Raw genomic sequence first — 23397 nt, forward strand, 5'->3', positions numbered from 1 at the left:
ATGTTGTGTAGGGGCATTTTGGTGCCATCATACACTGTGTGTAGGGGTGTTGTGGGGGAATCATGCTGTGGGGAGGGGGCATGATACTGTGTGGACTGGTGGGTGTGGGGGAATAATACTGTGAGGGTATCATAATGCTAGTGGGCTGTGGTGACATCATACTGTGTGGGGGAAGATTTAGGAATCATGATACTGTGTCCCTATGTCCTATGGGGACATCACATTGTGTGGGGGACTGTGGGAGCTATAATTCTGTTTGATTGGATGATGATACAGGTAAGAATACATGTTATACAGGTAAGAATACAATAAGCCCTATTGTAACATGTATTATCAGCAGCTGCTAGTGATCATACTTAATTCTGATCAATATTAAGAGACAAATTAAGTTCGACACATTGGTTCGGCCCTCCACAACAGTCATGTCTCTCTTGTGGCCCTTTGGGAAAATTAATTGCCCACCTTTGCTCTAAACTATACATAATGAAAACCAAGTACAAGAAAAAGTAACATTCTGGTGACTGCCAATAACTGCAGCATAGGTTGATAACAAAAATGTTTCACAAATCTTATATTTCACAAGCAGATAAATACCATGACTGCTTCTCTTTCCGCATTTAATGGAGCAGTAAAACTGCTTTAACTTTGGAATCTGATCATAGTCAACTTTTCAGGTACATTGGTTTATTGGATTGTTAAAGAAAAGAATATAAAACTAACAAGTAGTCATGGAGAACGTTCCGGAAGAAGAGCAAACAACAAATTTAACATAAGTTTAATGGTTGTTTCTCTAAAATTTTGCTTCCAATCATGTAATATTTTACATTAAATTGCAACTCAGTGTTCAAAATACCAAATCATCAGACTTTCTATGTTACAGAATGTTATATTGAGGCAATTTAACTCTCAGAAACTTTTTGTTTCTAAATGACTATGCTTTTATATTTGTTTAAGGGGATAGTCAAGCTCCTAAGTCTGCCAAATCTATTATAGCATTCACATTACAAGCAACAAATATTTAGTGAAATTACTTGACAAGAACACAAGACAAATGTTATTTTAAATTTAGACCAAAAAGGTTCATAGGAAATTGTTATTATTACCTTGTAATTCGTCTGTCTCGGCTGTTTCGATCTTGTCCATTAAGTCATTTGAGCTCCATTTTGTGATTTCTTTAGGCAGCACTTCCTCGTTATCTGACAAATCTTCTAAATAAAAGGACAATAAAAAAAAAGGAAAACGAAATTAAATATCCAGGAGTAATCCAAAATATCAATACAGAAAGACAAACAATAGCAACTGAAACCCATAACAATAATTAATAATAGCTAATAAATAATTGTTTCTCCAGAATTTGCTGTCCAGTGTTCTGAAATTTAGTGCAGCAAGGATAAGTGACACAAGTATGTCCAACTCAAAAGTAATAGCGCCACACATCAGGAACACACATAGCGCATCAAAAGTTGTTGTCCATTAATGTCTCTAAACATACTCAATCTACATGAAATCCCCCCAGTGTTACAATGCACCTGTTGGTTAATAAATAATAGTAAATTAGTTAGTTTAGTTAGTATTAGTTAGTAAATTAGTTAGTAAATAATAACAGCCTCTGGTAACCCTTAAGGTACTGTCACACTAGACGATATCGCTAGCGATCCGTGACGTTGCAGCGTCCTCGCTAGCGATATCGTCCAGTGTGACAGGCAGCAGCGATCAGGCCCCTGCTGGGAGATCGCTGGTCGGGGAAGAAAGTCCAGAACTTTATTTCGTCGCTGGACTCCCCGTAGACATCGCTGAATCGGCGTGTGTGACACCGATTCAGCGATGTCTTCGCTGGTAACCAGGGTAAACATCGGGTAACTAAGCGCAGGGCCGCGCTTAGTAACCCGATGTTTACCCTGGTTACCATCCTAAAAAGTAAAAAAACAAACAGTACATACTTACCTACAGCCGTCTGTCCTCCAGCACTGTGCTCTGCTCTCCTCCTGCTCTGGCTGTGAGCGTCGGTCAGCCGGAAAGCAGAGCGGTGACGTCACCGCTCTGCTTTCTGGCTGCCCGGCGCTCACAGCCAGACCAGAGAAGCAGAGCGCCGAGGACAGACAGCGATAGGTAAGTATGTAGCGTTTGTTTTTTTACTTTTTAGGATGGTAACCAGGGTAAACATCGGGTTACTAAGCGCGGCCCTGCGCTTAGTTACCCGATGTTTACCCTGGTTACCGGGGACATCGGGATCGTTGGTCGCTGGAGAGCTGTCTGTGTGACAGCTCTCCAGCGACCAAACCGCGACGCTGCAGCGATCCGGATCGTTGTCGGTATCGCTGCAGCGTCGCTATGTGTGACGGTACCTTTAGGCTGCCGTCACACTAGCAGGATTTGGTCAGTATTTTACATCAGTATTTGTAGCCAAAACCAGGAGTCGGTGATAAATGCAGAAGTGGTGCATATGTTTCTATTATACTTTTCCTCTAATTGTTCCACTCCTGGTTTTGGCTTACAAATACTGAGGTAGAATACTGACCAAATACTGCTAGTGTGACCACAGCCTAATGCAGGCTGACATACAGAGGATTGGCAGAAAATCAACATTGACACATTAGAAACATTATTTTGCTTTCATTCTAGTTCAAAAAGATGTATAAGTTACCTTAGAACAGGGTGGGGAACCTCTGGCCCCAGGGCCATTTACGGCCCTCGATGACCTTTTATCAGGCCCTCGTGCATATTCTCAGGGACCGCATTCTTGGGCAGGGAGCTGTATTTTGATTACAACCAGCTCATTAATTTCTTCTTCCTCTGTTAGCACATACACACAGTGTTCACTACTGAACAATGAAGGGCATGCAATGAAAGATTACGTCCTGAAACCAGTGCCAGAATCAGAATGCACTTTGTGGACGCAGTTTGTACGGCCTCCAAAGGATGGTATAAATATCCAAATGGCCATTGGCAGAAAAAAGATTCCCCACCCCTGCCTTAGAACAACATGGGCGCCAGATGGATTGCCAGGCATATTAGCCTTATTTGTGTTGAAAACTATCTCAATGCGCCATTGCATCAGGCAAGGGTAGTGGAATTTCAGTTTAGCATCGTTTGGTTTAGGTGTTCTTGGTTTAGGGTCTCTAAAAGGACCTGTGTAAAATTATGAGACACGGGCAAATGCCCTTGGCTGTGCCTGCCTAGATTTTTCTTCAGGGAAAATTTTTAGGCCTTTACTGGTGTCCTGACAGGCATACGTAAACTGTATCAGGCAATGTGTGTCTGGGTAAAGTAAAATGGCAAGCATGGGCGGTGTAGTGTTGGGTACGTATAGAACATGGACTCGGCATGCTACCTTCTGCACCATCGGTGTGATGCATGTTACGTTACAGAACATGGTTGCTCACTCCATGTTGCCCCACCTTCATTTAATAGTAACTCTCAGCATTCTTCTTTGATCCACGCTCATCACTTGTTCACTTATTAGGGTATGTGCACACGCTGCGGAATGGTATACGGATTTTTCCGCACTGATTTTGGTAAATCCGCAGGTAAACCGCAGTGCGGATTTACCGCGGTTTTTGGGAGATTCCACCTGCGGATTCCTATTGAGGACCAGGCGTTAACCACTGCGGAATCCGCACAAAGAATTGACATGCTGCGGAATATAAACCGCTGCGTTTCCGCGCGTTTTTTTCCGCAGCATGTGCACTGCGGATTTTCTTTTCCATAGGTTTACATGGTACTGTACAACGCATGGAAAGCTGCTGCAAATCGGCAGCGGCCAATCCGTTGCGGATCCGCAGCAAAATCCGCATCGTGTGCACATACCCTTACTGTCAATCACTACCCTTTGTCTTATATCACAGAACACCTTCTCAAGTATGCAATAACCAACAGGTGCATTGTCACACTGGGAGAAATTTAGTGTGTATGGGAGAAAGATGAAGCAAGTGAACATTTATTATCAAAAATGGTGCCACCTCCACCGATTAAGCCGTTCTGGGTGATAGTCCAACTCCTCATTAAGCAAGTTTTTGGAGTGGACCTCAGCTCTTTCTATTAAATATTTTCCCTGAATCCATATCCAAGAGATCCATTACCCTGCTTTTACATTTTTTTTTCTCTCTGAACGCTGCTTATACAGGTACTATACAGATGATCAGGTTTTTAATACATCAGATAGGGATTATATACATTAGATAGGACTGCTCTATTCTGGGTATACCTTGGTGATTGGTGAAGTAGCTTAATATACATTTTTTTGCAAAAAAACGTATTAACTAAATACTCTGTATTTTTTTCATTTTTTGACTAGCACTTGCTCATTTACTGTGACTTCTTTACAACAGAGTATTTTTGACCTCACCGTGCTCTTTTTGTGTCTTCAAGTTTCTTGGTGGTGTGAACAGGTTTCTACAGACTTGTTCACTGTGCAAGTAGCCCATCTGTTTTTGGTTCTATATGTTGACAGCAGCACGCTGTTTGATTGCCTACCATTGGAAGCAAACCTCTCCACCTTCCCAACTAGATCTATATTCTCGCATCAAAGATATCAGGAAATTTGAATGCTGGGAGCCCTTAATGAAGATACTGTAGAGAGATTTAACCTTGTTAGGTCTCCTTGGGATTCCTTTTGGCCCATGTTAAATATATGACCTCTATGAGATGGCTATAACTAAGTTGTATCATTCCACATCACTCCCCCCTTTCCTTCTGTCTGAGTCTGTGTGTTTGTTTGTAAAATTTTACTCTTTATCTACTTGAAAATGTTTATTAATAATAATAATAATAATCTTTATTTTTATATAGCGCTAACATATTCCGCAGCGCTTTACAGTTTTGCACACGTTTAACTATTACTATAGTATATGATTGGTTATTAACCTAGAAATGATAGTGAAAAATCGAAAATGTAATGTCTAATTATTTTTTCTTTTCCTGTAAAATCTGAAAAAAATTTCATTAAAAATTACAATTTAAAAAATGGTGCCAGCTATGAATCACTGTTATGTGAATGCACTTGTACCATAGTTTCTTGTATGTTCTGTAGAACTGAATTTAAAAAGTAATATCCGCCCTGGAACAGTTTGGGAAATATATTAAGCTAAACATTGCAAAAAAAAAAAAACCCTCTCTCTGTCATTACTTGCAGGATTTATTATGTGTTTTAGACATTTAGTGACAAAGGGGGAGTGGGGTTGACCTTAGGGAATAGTGGCAAGGCCTACCCTGTGATACAATATTTATGGAGCACATTTCGGGCACAGAGTAAGGCTACTTTCACACTAGCGTCAATGAAAGCCAATGAAAAAGTGGTGTAGACTTAGTCTTAACATCTTAATAAGATTGGTGAATTTTAGTATTCTCTCTAAGTATGCCGTCTCCAAGCACAGGACAGTATTGATAAATATGCCCCATCGTCCTATTAAACACAAGTATAGCTCATTGCTCATACACTCAATTCCCTCCAGAACCCAGATTAGAGTGGCGCCTGCTTGTAATAAAAAATGCAAAGAAGCAGCTTCAGTACCGTAATTTTAGTAGGAGACCTTAAATGCAGGGCTGGCTTTGTAGCCATTTCATGGGGGTTTAACTATTCTTATATCCTTATACTTCGCTGTTTACAAACTACTCCACTCCAATGTGAACTTGCAGCACACAGCTCTTAAGTATTTCATTTAATTCCCCACAGGAAATAGGCAGATTTGTAAATGTATGTGCAAAGTTTAGTTACCTAAACTTATCAATATCAATAATCTATTAAATGAAGCAGAATATAAATCAGATTCATGAACGCTTACCATGAGCATCAAAGAACTCATCGTCGGAGCTCTCATCCGAGTCCCTGGCTATGCTCTGCATCCTCCATTCTGATATACTGTGCCTGGAAGGGCTAGCTGGAAGTCAAGGAACATGGTGTCATCGGTACAGTACTACATCAATAACAATACCGCTATATTATGGAAATCCAATTGTTATCTTGGGTTTGATTTGCTAGACTAAGTACACTATAAATCTGTTATATGTAAAGATACATGGTTGCGTTTCACATACTGTTTGCACCATTTCATCTACATCTCAGGCCCCATTTGGCCTTATACACACTAATGTCAATGTATTGTTTGATGCAGTTGTACATAATTTATAGATCAAGCTCTATAAATCTTATCCACTGTATATGTAAAATATAGTAATTGGGCAAGTTGTTGAAACCCAACCCCTAGTAAAGCCTTCTTGAATACACCGTATAATGGCTGCCCATGGCTATGACAATAATGCAGCAATGCCATAGTAATTTGAGCAAAGAGCAATCGGTTATTATCTGGTTGAGGCTTTATTATATATAATTGCACCCCCTACATCCAGCAGTGACATGGTTATTCTGGGCCATGCTTGCCATCTACATAAGCCTCACGCTGCTTTGCACTTGCATTCTTACCATCTATTCTTTGGAAGAAAGGCAGCAGGGAGCAAGTGATATGCTCTACTTCTCCACTCATGCATATCAATTCTGAATCATAATTCACCTTTCAAATGCTGCTTGTACAATACAAGTCACGAGCAGCAGAATTCGACAACTATGATTTCCAATACAAGATAAATTAGATATTTACTGTGATATATTCGGTATTAATTTATCTGGTCAGTTTAAAGAAGTTGTCCAATATATTTATTCTGCTGACATGTCCTTAGGATACATCATTAATATATGACCGGTAGGGGGCGGATGCCCAGCCCTCCCAGCACTCAGCTGTGAGCACTTCCTTGGAGCTCTATCACATTGTTCAGTGTCTGCTGCCTGGTACTAGATATCAACCAAAGGTGCTAACAGCTATGCGATGAGGGTGGTAGGCATCAGACCCTTATCATTCCTATATTGATGACTTATTGTAAGAATAGTTCATCAATATATAAATAGGTTTAATATCGGGACTGTACAGAATTAATTTTACTATGGAGACTTATCTTTATACAGTGGCTTGCGAAAGTAACATAGTAACATAGTAACATAGTTAGTAAGGCCGAAAAAAGACATTTGTCCATCCAGTTCAGCCTATACTCCATCATAATAAATCCCCAGATCTACGTCCTTCTACAGAACCTAATTGTATGATACAATATTGTTCTGCTCCAGGAAGACATCCAGGCCTCTCTTGAACCCCTCCACTGAGTTCGCCATCACCACCTCCTCAGGCAAGCAATTCCAGATTCTCACTGCCCTAACAGTAAAGAATCCTCTTCTATGTTGGTGGAAAAACCTTCTCTCCTCCAGACGCAAAGAATGCCCCCTTGTGCCCGTCACCTTCCTTGGTATAAACAGATCCTCAGCGAGATATTTGTATTGTCCCCTTATATACTTATACATGGTTATTAGATCGCCCCTCAGTCGTCTTTTTTCTAGACTAAATAATCCTAATTTCGCTAATCTATCTGGGTATTGTAGTTCTCCCATCCCCTTTATTAATTTTGTTGCCCTCCTTTGTACTCTCTCTAGTTCCATTATATCCTTCCTGAGCACCGGTGCCCAAAACTGGACACAGTACTCCATGTGCGGTCTAACTAGGGATTTGTACAGAGGCAGTATAATGCTCTCATCATGTGTATCCAGACCTCTTTTAATGCACCCCATGATCCTGTTTGCCTTGGCAGCTGCTGCCTGGCACTGGCTGCTCCAGGTAAGTTTATCATTAACTAGGATCCCCAAGTCCTTCTCCCTGTCAGATTTACCCAGTGGTTTCCCGTTCAGTGTGTAATGGTGATATTGATTCCTTCTTCCCATGTGTATAACCTTACATTTATCATTGTTAAACCTCATCTGCCACCTTTCAGCCCAAGTTTCCAACTTATCCAGATCCATCTGTAGCAGAATACTATCTTCTCTTGTATTAACTGCTTTACATAGTTTTGTATCATCTGCAAATATCGATATTTTACTGTGTAAACCTTCTACCAGATCATTAATGAATATGTTGAAGAGAACAGGTCCCAATACTGACCCCTGCGGTACCCCACTGGTCACAGCGACCCAGTTAGAGACTATACCATTTATAACCACCCTCTGCTTTCTATCACTAAGCCAGTTACTAACCCATTTACACACATTTTCCCCCAGACCAAGCATTCTCATTTTATGTACCAACCTCTTGTGCGGCACGGTATCAAACGCTTTGGAAAAATCTAGATATACCACGTCCAATGACTCACCGTGGTCCAGCCTATAGCTTACCTCTTCATAAAAACTGATTAGATTGGTTTGACAGGAGCGATTTCTCATAAACCCATGCTGATATGGAGTTAAACAGTTATTCTCATTGAGATAATCCAGAATAACATCCCTCAGAAACCCTTCAAATATTTTACCAACAATAGAGGTTAGACTTACTGGCCTATAATTTCCAGGTTCACTTTTAGAGCCCTTTTTGAATATTGGCACCACATTTGCTATGCGCCAATCCTGCGGAACAGACCCTGTCGCTATAGAGTCCCTAAAAATAAGAAATAATGGTTTATCTATTACATTACTTAGTTCTCTTAGTACTCGTGGGTGTATGCCATCCGGACCCGGAGATTTATCTATTTTAATCTTATTTAGCCGGTTTCGCACCTCTTCTTGGGTTAGATTGGTGACCCTTAATATAGGGTTTTCATTGTTTCTTGGGATTTCACCTAGCATTTCATTTTCCACCGTGAATACCGTGGAGAAGAAGGTGTTTAATATGTTAGCTTTTTCCTCGTCATCTACAACCATTCTTTCCTCACTATTTTTTAAGGGGCCTACATTTTCAGTTTTTATTCTTTTATTATTGATATAGTTGAAGAACAGTTTGGGATTAGTTTTACTCTCCTTAGCAATGTGCTTCTCTGTTTCCTTTTTGGCAGCTTTAATTAGTTTTTTAGATAAAGTATTTTTCTCCCTATAGTTTTTTAGAGCTTCAATGGTGCCATCCTGCTTTAGTAGTGCAAATGCTTTCTTTTTACTGTTAATTGCCTGTCTTACTTCTTTGTTTAGCCACATTGGGTTTTTCCTATTTCTAGTCCTTTTATTCCCACAAGGTATAAACCGCTTACACTGCCTATTTAGGATGTTCTTAAACATGTTCCATTTATTATCTTAAGTATTCTTCTTTCTGAGGATATTGTCCCAGTCTACCAGATTAAGGGCATCTCTAAGCTGGTCAAACTTTGCCTTCCTAAAGTTCAGTGTTTTTGTGACTCCCTGACAAGTCCCCCTAGTGAAAGACAGGTGAAACTGCACAATATTGTGGTCGCTATTTCCTAGATGCCCGACCACCTGCAGATTTGTTATTCTGTCAGGTTTATTAGATAGTATTAGGTCTAAAAGTGCTGCTCCTCTGGTTGGATTCTGCACCAATTGTGAAAGATAATTTTTCTTGGTTATTAGCAGAAACCTTTTGCCTTTATGGGTTTCACAGGTTTCTGTTTCCCAGTTAATATCCGGGTAGTTAAAGTATTCACCACCTCTTGACTTTTTACCTATTTTGTTCCATTACAACCTGTGTGTTAAATATTTTTGTAAAGGGATTTGTGTGTGATACGTCAGCACTAAATAGTCTAAGTTGGTGAAATTAAGTGAGAAAAATATGGGCATAATTAAATTTATGGGATTGCATAACTTGGCATGTGCATATGTATTCACCCCTTTTGCAATGAAGCCTCTAAAAATGTCTGCGGAAAGCAATTACCTTCATAATTCACATGTTTATTTTGAAAGGAAGTCAAATTGTGTAGAACCTAAAGTATATACTCGAGCATAAGCTGAACCGAGTATAAGTCGAGACCCCTTATTTTGCCACAAAAAAACTGGGAAAACGTATTGACTCGAGTATAAGCCTAGGGTGGGAAATGCAGCAGCTACTGGTAAATTTCAAAAATAAAAATAGACACCAATAAAAGTAAAATTAATTGAGACATCAGTATGTTAAATGTTTTTGAATATCCATATTGAATCGCTCCTGTTATGTAGGCAATCCAGTGACACAGTGTGCCAGCAATCAGAGCACACACAGTGATCTGATAATAACCCAAAAACAATAGAACGAGCTCTGAGACGTGGAATCTCTGTAGACCGCAATACCTGAACCTATCCTAAACACAACTAAAGGCAGCTGTGGATTGCGCCCGACACTACCTATGCAACTCGGCACAGCCTGAGGAACTGACTAGCCTGAAGATAGAAATACAAGCCTGACCTGCCTCAGAGAAATACCCCAAAGGAAAAGGCAGCCCCCCACATATAATGACTGTTAGCAAGATGAAAAGACAAAACGTAGGGATGAAATAGATTCAGCAAAGTGAGGCCCGATATTCTAGATAGAGCGAGGATAGCAAAGAGAACTTTGCAGTCTACAAAAAACCCTAAAGCAAAAAACCACGCAAAGGGGGCAAAAAGACCCACCGTGCCGAACTAACGGCACGGCGGTACACCCTTTGCGTCTCAGAGCTTCCAGCAAAAACGAATAGACAAGCTGGACAGAAAAAACAGCAACAAAAGCAAAGAAGCACTTATCTAAGCAGAGCAGCAGGCCACAGGAAAGATCCAGAAGCTCAGATCCAACACTGGAACATTGACAAGGAGCAAGGAAGACAGAATCAGGTGGAGTTAAATAACAAAGCAGCCAACGAGCTCACCAGAACACCTGAGGGAGGAAGCTCAGAAGCTGCAGTACCACCTGTGACCACAGGAGTGAATTCAGCCACAGAATTCACAACAGTACCCCCCCCTTGAGGAGGGGTCACCGAACCCTCACCAGAGCCCCCAGGCCGACCAGGATGAGCCACATGAAAGGCACGAACAAGATCTGGAGCATGGACATCAGAGGCAAAAACCCAGGAATTATTTTCCTGAGCATAACCCTTCCATTTAACCAGATACTGGAGTTTCCGTCTAGAAACACGAGAATCCAAAATTTTCTCCACAATATACTCCAATTCCCCCTCCACCAAAACCGGGGCAGGAGGCTCAACAGATGGAACCATAGGTGCCACGTATCTACGCAACAACGACCTATGGAATACATTATGTATGGAAAAGGAGTCTGGGAGGGTCAGACGAAAAGACACAGGATTGAGAATCTCAGAAATCCTATACGGACCAATAAAACGAGGTTTAAATTTAGGGGAGGAAACCTTCATAGGAATATGACGAGAAGATAACCAAACCAGATCCCCAACACGAAGTCGGGGACCCACACGGCGTCTGCGATTAGCGAAAAGTTGAGCCTTCTCCTGGGACAAGGTCAAATTGTCCACTACCTGAGTCCAGATCTGCTGCAACCTGTCCACCACAGAATCCACACCAGGACAGTCCGAAGACTCAACCTGTCCTGAAGAGAAACGAGGATGGAACCCAGAATTGCAGAAAAATGGAGAGACCAAGGTAGCCGAGCTGGCCCGATTATTAAGGGCGAACTCAGCCAACGGCAAAAAGGACACCCAATCATCCTGGTCAGCAGAAACAAAACATCTCATATGTTTCCAAGGTCTGATTGGTTCGTTCGGTCTGGCCATTAGTCTGAGGATGGAAAGCCGAGGAAAAAGATAGGTCAATGCCCATCCTGCCACAAAAGGCTCGCCAAAACCTTGAAACAAACTGGGAACCTCTGTCAGAAACAATATTCTCAGGAATGCCATGCAAACGAACCACATGCTGGAAGAACAAAGGCACCAAATCAGAGGAGGAAGGCAATTTAACCAAGGGCACCAGATGGACCATTTTAGAAAAGCGATCACAGACCACCCAAATGACTGACATCTTTTGAGAAACGGGAAGGTCAGAAATGAAATCCATCGAAATATGTGTCCAAGGCCTCTTTGGGACCGGCAAGGGCAAAAGCAACCCACTGGCACGTGAACAGCAGGGCTTAGCCCTAGCACAAATCCCACAAGACTGCACAAAAGTACGTACATCCCGTGACAGAGATGGCCACCAGAAGGATCTAGCCACTAACTCTCTGGTACCAAAGATTCCAGGATGACCAGCCAAGACCGAACAATGAAGTTCAGAGATAACTTTACTAGTCCACCTATCAGGGACGAACAGTTTCTCCGCCGGACAACGATCAGGATTATTCGCCTGAAATTTTTGCAACACTCGCCGCAAATCAGGGGAGATGGCAGACACAATGACTCCTTCCTTGAGGATACTCGCCGGCTCAGATAAACCCGGAGAGTCGGGCACAAAACTCCTAGACAGAGCATCCGCCTTCACATTTTTAGAGCCCGGAAGGTACGAAATCACAAAATCGAAGCGGGCAAAAAATAACGACCAACGGGCCTGTCTAGGATTCAAGCGCTTGGCAGACTCGAGATAAGTAAGGTTCTTATGATCAGTCAATACCACCACGCGATGCTTAGCTCCTTCAAGCCAATGACGCCACTCCTCGAATGCCCACTTCATGGCCAGCAACTCTCGGTTGCCCACATCATAATTACGCTCAGCAGCCGAAAACTTCCTGGAAATGAAAGCACATGGTTTCAACACTGAGCAACCAGAACCTCTCTGTGACAAAACCGCCCCTGCTCCAATCTCAGAAGCATCAACCTCGACCTGGAACGGAAGAGAAACATCTGGTTGACACAACACAGGGGCAGAACAAAAACGACGCTTCAACTCCTGAAAAGCTTCCACAGCAGCAGAAGACCATTTAACCAAATCAGCACCCTTCTTGGTCAAATCGGTCAATGGTTTGGCAATGCTAGAAAAATTACAGATGAAGCGACGATAAAAATTAGCAAAGCCCAGGAACTTTTGCAGACTTTTCAGAGATGTCGGCTGAGTCCAATCCTGGATGGCTTGGACCTTAACCGGATCCATCTCGATAGTAGAAGGGGAAAAGATGAACCCCAAAAATGAAACTTTCTGCACACCGAAGAGACACTTTGATCCCTTCACAAACAAAGAATTAGCACGCAGGACCTGGAAAACCATTCTGACCTGCTTCACATGAGACTCCCAATCATCCGAGAAGATCAAAATGTCATCCAAGTAAACAATCAGGAATTTATCCAGATACTCACGGAAGATGTCATGCATAAAAGACTGAAACACAGATGGAGCATTGGCAAGTCCGAACGGCATCACTAGATACTCAAAATGACCCTCGGGCGTATTAAATGCAGTTTTCCATTCATCTCCTTGCCTGATTCTCACCAGATTATACGCACCACGAAGATCTATCTTAGTGAACCAACTAGCCCCCTTAATCCGAGCAAACAAGTCAGATAACAATGGCAAGGGATACTGAAATTTAACAGTGATCTTATTAAGAAGGCGGTAATCAATACACGGTCTCAGCGAACCATCCTTCTTGGCTACAAAAAAGAACCCTGCTCCCAGTGGTGATGATGATGGGCGAATATGTCCCTTCTCCAGGGATTCCTTCACATAACTGCGCATAGCGGCGTGTTCAGGCACGGATAAATTAAATAATCGACCTTTAGGGAATTTACTACCAGGAATCAAATTGATAGCACAATCACAATCCCTATGCGGAGGTAGGGCATCGGACTTGGGCTCTTCAAATACATCCTGATAATCAGACAAGAACTCTGGGACCTCAGAAGGAGTGGATGACGAAATCGACAAAAATGGAACATCACCATGTACCCCCTGACAACCCCAGCTGGATACCGACATAGAGTTCCAATCCAAAACTGGATTATGGGTTTGCAGCCATGGCAACCCCAACACGACCACATCATGCAGATTATGTAGCACCAGAAAGCGAATAACTTCCTGATGTGCAGTAGCCATGCACATGGTCAGCTGGGTCCAGTACTGAGGTTTATTCTTGGCCAAAGGTGTAGCATCAATTCCTCTCAACGGAATAGGACACCGCAAAGGCTCCAAGAAAAACCCACAACGTTTAGCATAATCCAAATCCATCAGATTCAGGGCAGCGCCTGAATCCACAAACGCCATGACAGAATACGATGACAAAGAACATATCAAGGTAATGGACAGAAGGAATTTGGACTGTACAGTACCAATGACGGCAGACCTATCGAACCGCTTAGTGCGCTTAGGACAATCAGAAATAGCATGAGTGGAATCACCACAGTAGAAACACAGCCCATTCAGACGTCTGTGTTCTCGCCGTTCAACTCTGGTCATAGTCCTATCGCACTGCATAGGCTCAGGTTTAATCTCAGACAATACCGCCAAATGGTGCACAGATTTACGCTCGCGCAAGCGTCGACCGATCTGAATGGCCAAAGACATAGACTCATTCAAACCAGCAGGCATAGGAAAACCCACCATGACATCCTTAAGAGCCTCAGAGAGACCCTTTCTGAACAAAGCTGCCAGCGCAGATTCATTCCACAGAGTGAGTACTGACCACTTCCTAAATTTCTGACAATATACTTCTATATCATCCTGACCCTGGCACAAAGCCAGCAAATTTTTCTCAGCCTGATCCACTGAATTAGGCTCATCGTACAGTAATCCGAGCGCCAGGAAAAACGCATTGACATTACTCAATGCAGGGTCTCCTGGCGCAAGAGAAAATGCCCAGTCCTGAGGGTCGCCACGCAAAAAAGAAATAATAATCAAAACCTGTTGAACAGGATTACCAGAAGAATGAGGTTTCAAGGCCAGAAATAGCTTACAATTATTTTTGAAACTAAGAAACTTAGTTCTATCACCAAAAAAACAAATCAGGAATAGGAATTCTTGGTTCTAACATAGATTTCTGATCAATAGTATCTTGAATCCTTTGTACATTTGTAACGAGATTATCCATTGAAGAGTACAGACCCTGAATATCCATGTCCACACCTGTGTCCTGAAACACCCAAATGTCTAGGGGAAAAAAAAGACTGAACACAGAGCTGAGAAAAAAAAATGATGTCAGAACTTCTTTTTTCCCTCTATTGAGAATCATTAGTTTGGCTTCTTGTACTGTTATGTAGGCAATCCAGTGACACAGTGTGCCAGCAATCAGAGCACACACAGTGATCTGATAATAACCCAAAAACAATAGAACGAGCTCTGAGACGTGGAATCTCTGTAGACCGCAATACCTGAACCTATCCTAAACACAACTAAAGGCAGCTGTGGATTGCGCCTGACACTACCTATGTAACTCGGCACAGCCTGAGGAACTGACTAGCCTGAAGATAGAAATACAAGCCTGACCTGCCTCAGAGAAATACCCCAAAGGAAAAGGCAGCCCCCCACATATAATGACTGTTAGCAAGATGAAAAGACAAAACGTAGGGATGAAATAGATTCAGCAAAGTGAGGCCCGATATTCTAGATAGAGCGAGGATAGCAAAGAGAACTTTGCAGTCTACAAAAAACCCTAAATCAAAAAACCACGCAAAGGGGGCAAAAAGACCCACCGTGCCGAACTAACGGCACGGCGGTACACCCTTTGCGTCTCAGAGCTTCCAGCAAAAACGAATAGACAAGCTGGACAGAAAAAACAGCAACAAAAGCAAAGAAGCACTTATCTAAGCAGAGCAGCAGGCCACAGGAAAGATCCAGAAGCTCAGATCCAACACTGGAACATTGACAAGGAGCAAGGAAGACAGAATCAGGTGGAGTTAAATAACAAAGCAGCCAACGAGCTCACCAGAACACCTGAGGGAGGAAGCTCAGAAGCTGCAGTACCACCTGTGACCACAGGAGTGAATTCAGCCACAGAATTCACAACACGCTCCATAAAGTTCATGATGGGCCCCATAAGATGCTCCATATTAAAATATACCCCATATAATGCTGCATAAAAGGTTAATGATGGCCCCATAAGATGCTCCATAGAATAATATGGCCCATATGCTGCTCCATAAAGGTTGATGGCCCCATAAGATGCTCCATAGAATAATATGCCCCATATGTTGCTCCATAAAGGTTGATGGCCCCATAAGATGCTCCATAGAATAATATGGCCTATATGCTGCTCCATAAAGGTTGATGGCCCCATAAGATGCTCCATAGAATAATATGCCCTGTAAGCTGATGCAATTAAAAAAAAATGACATACTTACCTGGTCAGGTGCCGGTGTGCTGAGCCGGCAGGGACACTGGCGTGCTATGGGGGGCCAGGTGCTGGAGTCGCCTCTGGCTCAGGTCCCCCGGCACTTGTTATATTCACCAGTCCCCATTCCACTGCTGTGCGCCGCTGTGTCTTCCCGGTCTCTGCAGTGACTATTCAGTCAGAGGGTGCGCACTAAACACGTCATCGCGCCCTCTGCAGTGACTATTCAGGCAGAGGGCGCGCACTAAACACGTCATCGCGCCCTCTGACCTGAATGTCACATCCAGAGGACGCGGAAGACTGAGCCCGGTGGTGGAATGCGAACAGGTGAATATCGCATGGATCACCCTCCCCGTTATACTCACTTTCCTGGCGCAGTCTCTGCACTTCCCTGCTTCGTCCTGGGGTCTGCAGTTCCTTCCAGTGCTGAGCGGTCACAAAGTACCGCTCATTAAACTTCCAGTGCTGAGCGGTCACAAAGTACCGCTCATTAAAGTAATGAATATGTGCTCCACGCCTATGGGAATAGAGTCGCGTCCACATTCATTACTTTAATAGGCGGTACCACGTGACCGCTGAACACAGGAACAAGACGCCAGAGACCATCGGAGAAGCAGAGACCACGCCAGGACGGGGTGAGTATGATGTGACAGCCGCCACTCCTGACTCTCCCCCTCCCCCGCTGACCCCTTGGACAATGACTCGAGTATAAGCCGAGAGGGGCACTTTCAGCCTAAACAAAATGGGCTGAAAATCTCAGCTTATACTCAAATATATACGGTAAGTGTCACATGGTCTGTCAGTACATACACATCTTTTCAGAAATTCCACAGAGGCTGCAACACCATTAAGCAAGAGGCACCAGTAACCAAACAGCACAATGAAGACCAAGGAGATCTCCAAACAAACCAGAGACAAAGTTGTTCAAGTCAGGGATAGGGTATAAAAAAAAAAATCGCAAACTCTGATGATTCCCCCGGGAGCACCATCAAATCCATTATCATCAAATGAAAAGATCATGGTACCACATCAAACCAGCCAAGAGAGGGCTGCCCACAAAAAGTCTCAACCCAAGTAAAGATGGCATTAATCAGAGAGACAGCACAAGACCAAAGGTAGCCCTGAAGGAGTTGCAGAGTTCTCAAGCAGAGACTGGGATATCTGTCCATACGACCCCAATAAGCCGTACACTCCATAGAAGTGGCCTTTATGGAAGAGTGGGCAGACAAAACCTTTACTTACACACACAAATTGTAAGGCTAGGTTCACATCGCATTGGTGCCATCCGTTTAACGGATCCGTTACTAAGCGGCACTAACGCAATGTAACGGATCCGTTAATGCACCCATTGTCATCCATTATCGTAACGCATCCTAATGCATGTCAAAATCGGCATGTGTTAGCAATGGTCTGTTACTTTGTGACGCACCTTTGAACGCGGTCTACCGCGTTTTTGGGTACGTTAGGTCGCTGAGCAGAACTTGTTTCAGTCTGTCAGTGATTTGAGACTGGGATAGAGGTTCACCTTCCAACAAGACAATAACAGAACGCGTATTGCTAAAGCAACACTTAAGTGATTTAAGGGAACATGCGTAAAAGTTTTGGAGTAGCCTAGCCAAAGCCCAAACCTTAATCCAATTGATAATCTATGGTCAGACTTGAAGATTGCTGTTAATCAGAGGAAACCATCTAACTTGAAAGAGCAGCAATAATTCCAATGGCAAGATGTGAAAAACTCATAGAGACTTAACTAAAGTAATTTGCAGCTGTAATTGCCGTAAAAGCAGGCTCAATGAAGTACTGACTTCAGGGGGTGAATAGTTATGCACACAGAAGTTTTCAGTTATTGTATCCAATTTGTTGTTTGCTTCATGATAAAATTAAAATCAAATGTTCACACTTGTAGGCATGTTCTTTACATGAACTGATGCAAACCTTAAAAAAAAACAGGGAAATTCCAGGTTGTAATGTAGCAAAACACAAAAAATGCCAAGGGGTGAATACTTTCGCAAGCCACTGTATATCATAGACATCTATACATGCAGCTCATTTCTTTCTATTAACTTGAAATGTGACAGGAGAGAGAAACACAACTGGGTCAATGTCATAAAGTGATGTAACAAACCACTTGGCTTTGGCCAATCTTATTAGGACACAGTTCAACATTACAATTTGGGACCTTTAAAACAAAAAAATGTGCTAATACCTCCTCAGGAGTAATAGGCTAATCAACCAATATTTACTTATGACACAATTTAAGAAACCACTTGCAAAATGCCCTCAAATTTCAACTTGAAGAAATATCCACATCCATTGCCAAACAGTTTGACACGCTATTTAACAATTTTGCAACAGATACTTTCTCTCTTTTACTTTCAAAATAATCCCCATGTTTTCCATTTAGCTTTAAAGTTTAATTAATGTACATGAAACATTAGTATTTAAAAGGAATCTGTCACCAGATATTTTCTGATCTGAAAGCAACATAACTTAAGATCAGAGACCCCGATTCCAGCGATGGGTCACTTACTGATCTGCTTAGTGTAGCTTTTATAAAATCAGTGGGGTGGGCGGGGTTATACAGACTTCAGTATTCAGAAAACTAGCAGATCTGCAGCAAATAAAACAGTTTATAATCAAAACTACAACATTCAGTGTCATGAACACCACCCACTCGCTGCACAAGTGACGCGGATGCGATTATAAAGGGGCACTCTGCTTCTTGTATTCACTCATCCACTTGAATATCGCAGTGGGCTACCAAAGAGCTAAGCGTCCTCCACAGCCAGTTCACACATCCACACCACACTGCTTGCAGCCACTACTTGACATTTTGATATGCCAACAAGACGCCTGTCCTGGATGACACACTAGTATATATGCACACTCAACTTTCCCACGCATCTGATAGGTACTCCTCTTGCACTCTGGCATACAACAGGGTAACACATCCAGGCTATACTTTCCCTCTTTAAAGTTGTAGGTATGTTAAGAGCAGCAAGGAACAAACGTATTACATTTTAGATTTAATATACAAAAAGGGTACAGTGCTTACAAAAAAGAAAAAAAATAAATAACAAAACACCGGATTACGTACCGGTAATGCTCTTTTATAGAGCCACGACAGCACCCACTTGAGAGAGGGGATCCGCCCCTAGGAACAGGAAACCCTATGGAGAGAATAAAAGGGGCGGTCCCCCTCGCTCCCACAGTTGGGTTTACAGAGATTGCGAGGAACCGCCCACCAGACTTTAGTAGGTCATTCAATATCATCGTTTATAACTAGTTAACTTAAGCATGGCTAACTACAAGAACCAAACACCCTTAACCGTGCTCCTAATAAAAAACCTATAAGGGTGGGAAGTGAAGGGGTGCTGTCGTGGCTCTATAAAAGAGCATTACCGGTACGTAATCCGGTGTTTTCTCTTCGCCACGACAGCACCCACTTGAGAGACTTTCAGAGATAGTCATTTGGGAGGGATCACCGTGTTAAGGACTGATCTACCGAAGGATAAGTCAGATGAGGCAGATAGATCTAATCTATAGTGATTATAGAAGGTAGTAGGCGAAGACCAGGTTGCGGCCTTACATATCTGTTCTATCGGAACCTCCGCTCGTTCAGCCCAGGATGATGCAATCGCCCGGGTGGAATGTGCTCTTACGGTCTCAGGCGGATTCTCCCCTTTGGATGAATAGGCCAGACATATTGCATCTCGAATCCACCGAGATAAAGTACCCTTCGTGATTCCAGCTCCTTTTCTATGACCCTGGGAAAGAAACAAAGAGAGCCCTGCTCTTCCTCCAGGCGCTAGTCCTATCCAAATAGGGTAATATGGCTCTCCTCACATCTAATGTGTGGTATTTTTGTTCTTCCTGACTTGTAGGGTTATCATAGAAGGAGGGAAGGAAAATTTCTTGCGATCTGTGAAATTTAGTGCATACTTTGGGTAAGTATGAAGGGTCTGTCTTAAGGACAACTCTATCTGGGAATATAGACATGAAAGGAGGATCTATCGATAGTGCCTGTATGTCACTTACTCTTCTCGCTGATACTAAGGCGACAAGAAGAGCTGTCTTGAGGGAGACATGTTTTATGTGAGCTGAATGCAGAGGCTCAAAAGGGTGATCTGTAAGAGCATCGAGAACTAAATTAACATCCCAAGGTGGTACATGGGGAATTCGGACTGTCTCTGACCTCTGGCATGCTGCAACAAATCTGGCTACCCACTTATTACCTGCGATATCAAGACCATATAAAGCCCCCAGCGCAGAAATGTGTACTTTTAAGGTACTGACTGCCAGACCTAGATCGCGCCCTTTTTGAAGAAATTCTAAAATTATAGGAATATGAATTTCGTTTGACAGGGCTGTTGGGTAGAGGTTTAGAATTTTTTTCCACACTCTTGCATAGATGGAGGTAGTGGACTTTTTTCTACTTAGTAGAAGAGTGTCAATCACTTTGTTTGAGAACCCTCTCATCTTTAGCAGCTGCCTCTCAAGTTCCAGGCTGTTAACCGTAGACCCTTCACCTGAGGGTGGTTGAAGGGGCCCTGGAAGAGAAGATCCCGATCCTCCGGGAGGATCCATGGGTCTGAGATTGACATGGCTCTCAGCGAGGAAAACCATGGCCTCTTGGGCGAGAATGGAGCAATTAGGATCACGTTTGCTCTGTCCTCCCTTATCTTCCTGATCACTGTCGGAAGTAATATCAGCGGGGGAAAGGCATATGCCTTCTTGAATACCCATGGTACTTGTAGGGCGTCGAAGATATCTGGATTGTCAGATCGGAACAATGATGCAAATTTTTTGACTTGCCTGTTTTGTCTTGTCGCAAAGAGATCTATCTCGGGAGTGCCCCACTTTTTTATTATCATACAAAAGATACGACGATTTAGAACCCACTCTCCTTGGTGGAGAGTGTGGCGACTGAGGAAATCTGCTCTCGAATTGTCGATTCCTCTCACATGTAGCGCCGATAGGGACAGGAGGTGTTCCTCTGCCATGGCTAGAATATCGTTGGCTATAGACATGAGTCCTTCCGATCTTGTTCCTCCTTGGTGGTTTATATATGCTACCGCTGTCATGTTGTCTGAGAAGACTCTTGTATGTGTTCCGTGTAACTGCGGAAGAAATTCAGATAAGGCATGATAAACAGCCTTCAGCTCTTTTTTATTAGAAGAATCATCTGATTCTCTAGGAGACCACAAACCTTGTACTATTTGGTTTTCTAAATGTGCTCCCCAACCACTAGGACTGGCGTCAGTGAAAACAGTTTTTGATGGTTTAACCACCCAGGGGACCCCACTGGAAAGATGATTCTGATTTAACCACCAAGTGAGAGATTGTATCACGTCTGTCGTTAAGGAAATACGAGTATCTAATCGGCCATGTAACCTTTCTTCCTCACGAAGTATTGTATGCTGCAATTTCCTGCTATGGAATTGGGCCCACGGAACAGCTGGAATACAAGAAGTGAAGGAACCAAGAAGGGACATACCTTCTCTTAGGGAAATTAGGGGGTGGTTAATGACTGATTGTACCTTGTTTATGATTGCTATTTGTTTTGACTCGGGAAGAAAGCACATTTGATTTGTAGAGTCTAGAATAATTCCTAAAAATTTTTGCTCAGTTGTGGGGGACAATTTAGATTTTTCCCAATTCACTAACCACCCCAACCCCTGTAAGGATGAAATTGAATCAGATAAGCGTTGATGACATTGAGAAAGAGAGTTCCCGACTATCAATAGGTCATCTAAATAGGGTATTATGAGGGTATCTTTTAACCTCAAATATGACATTACCTCTGACATTTAGTTTTGTGAAAACTCTAGGGGCTATTGATAGTCCAAAGGGCATTGATGTGTATTGATAATGCCGTATCTGACCTTTGACCATAACTGCCACCCGTAGATATTGTTGATGCTCTCTGAAGATTGGAAGATGATAGTATGCATCTTTAAGGTCAAGAACTGCCATGAAGCAATGGGGAAACAGAAGCTTAATAGTTGACCGGATGGATTCCATTTTAAAAGTTTGGTTCTCTAAGAAGACATTTAGTCTCTTAAGGTTAATTATTGTTCTATATGATCCGTCGGGTTTTGAAATCAAAAATAAAGGGGAATAAAATCCCCTTCCTTTTTGATGAAAAGGGACTTCCACTAATACTCCTTTGGACAGGAGAGTTATTATTTCCTGTTCCAAGGCCTCTTGTTGTGATGGTGAACCTAAGGAAGTCAAACAAAACGAGTCCGGGGGAACTTGAGAAAATCTTAGTTTTAGGCCTGTAGTTATCAGGCTAGTTGCCCATGAATTAGAGGTTATTGCCAGCCATTGTGTGGAGAAGAAGGACAACCTACCACCAACGGGTAGATCTGTCCTAGCGGGGTTTATCCTCAGGTTTGAAAGGGCGTTTTCCGAAGAAGGCTCCTTTCTGCTTAAAGTCCTTATTAGCCCAACGGTCCTGGTTTTTATAGTCCCGTCTTCTGTTGAACATGGGCTTTCGGAATGCTCTCCTATAAGATGGAAGATAAGTGTTATTGGGGAACCCTTTCTTCCTCTCACCCGCTTTGGTAAGAATGTCATCCAATTGAGTACCAAATAGGTACTCACCCTGACAGGGCAGACCACATAACTTGGATTTTGTTTGTGGATCTCCTTTCCACCCCTTTAGCCACAAGGCGCGGCGAGCCGCGTTGGTTAGACCTGCTGATTTGGCTGCTAATCGGATGGAATCCGCCGAAGAATCTGCCAAAAAGGCAGTAGCTCCTCTAATTAACGGGATAGATGACATGAGTTTATTACGGGAAAGGCCACCTTTTAAGCCTTCTTCCAGATCATTCAACCAAACCATCATGGATCTAGCAGTACATGTGGCCGAGATAGCTGGTTTAAAAGCTCCTGTACAGGATTCCCAAGCTCTTTTTAAAAGGGAGTCTGCTTTCCGATCGAGCGGGTTTTGCAAGGATCCTGAATCTTCAACAGGCAATAAAGATTTCTTAGAAGTGGATGCCACTGCTGCATCTACTTTTGGGGCTTTTACCCATTTGGAGAAATCCTCGTCATTAAAGGGATAGCGACGTTTTGAGGAAGACGGCAACCCTCTTTGCCCTTGGCTTTCCCACTCTTTTTTGACTAACTCCTTTATTGCTGGAATAATAGGAAAGGAAGGTCTCTTTTTCTCTGACAGGCCAGCAAACATCATGTCCTGAGGTGTTTTAAGGGTCTTAGTATCTTCCATACCCATGGTGTTGCGTACAGATCTGACTAAATTGTCAATGCTTTCTGTAGGGAAACATGTATCCTGTTCACCCTCCGAGGATATAACGTCTTGGGAACTGTCCGACTCCTTATCCTCAACCTCAGATGACTGTTCAGATAGAGGAGAGCTGTATTTCTTCCTACTTCCAGGAATTTT

At 42.8% G+C, this 23397-nt stretch overlaps 1 protein-coding gene across 14 annotated transcripts in view; it reads right to left on the reverse strand.

Moving 5' to 3' along the window:
- Positions 1 to 23397, reverse strand: part of PITPNM2 (phosphatidylinositol transfer protein membrane associated 2) — a 526403-nt gene that overhangs the window by 145699 nt on the left and 357307 nt on the right. For 7 of the 14 annotated variants that reach the window (XM_069755814.1, XM_069755792.1, XM_069755780.1 and 4 more), the window contains 2 exons: positions 5781 to 5876; positions 1104 to 1208 (listed from right to left, as the gene is read on the reverse strand). In XM_069755814.1, the coding sequence (XP_069611915.1) occupies positions 1104 to 1208; positions 5781 to 5876 (201 nt within the window). The remainder of the gene's footprint in view (positions 1 to 1103; positions 1209 to 5780; positions 5877 to 23397) is intronic. The other 7 variants (XM_069755807.1, XM_069755821.1, XM_069755773.1 and 4 more) reach the window with 1 other exon arrangement.

The sequence above is a fragment of the Ranitomeya imitator genome, chromosome 1 (assembly GCF_032444005.1).
Source record: "Ranitomeya imitator isolate aRanImi1 chromosome 1, aRanImi1.pri, whole genome shotgun sequence".
NCBI lineage: Eukaryota > Metazoa > Chordata > Amphibia > Anura > Dendrobatidae > Ranitomeya > Ranitomeya imitator.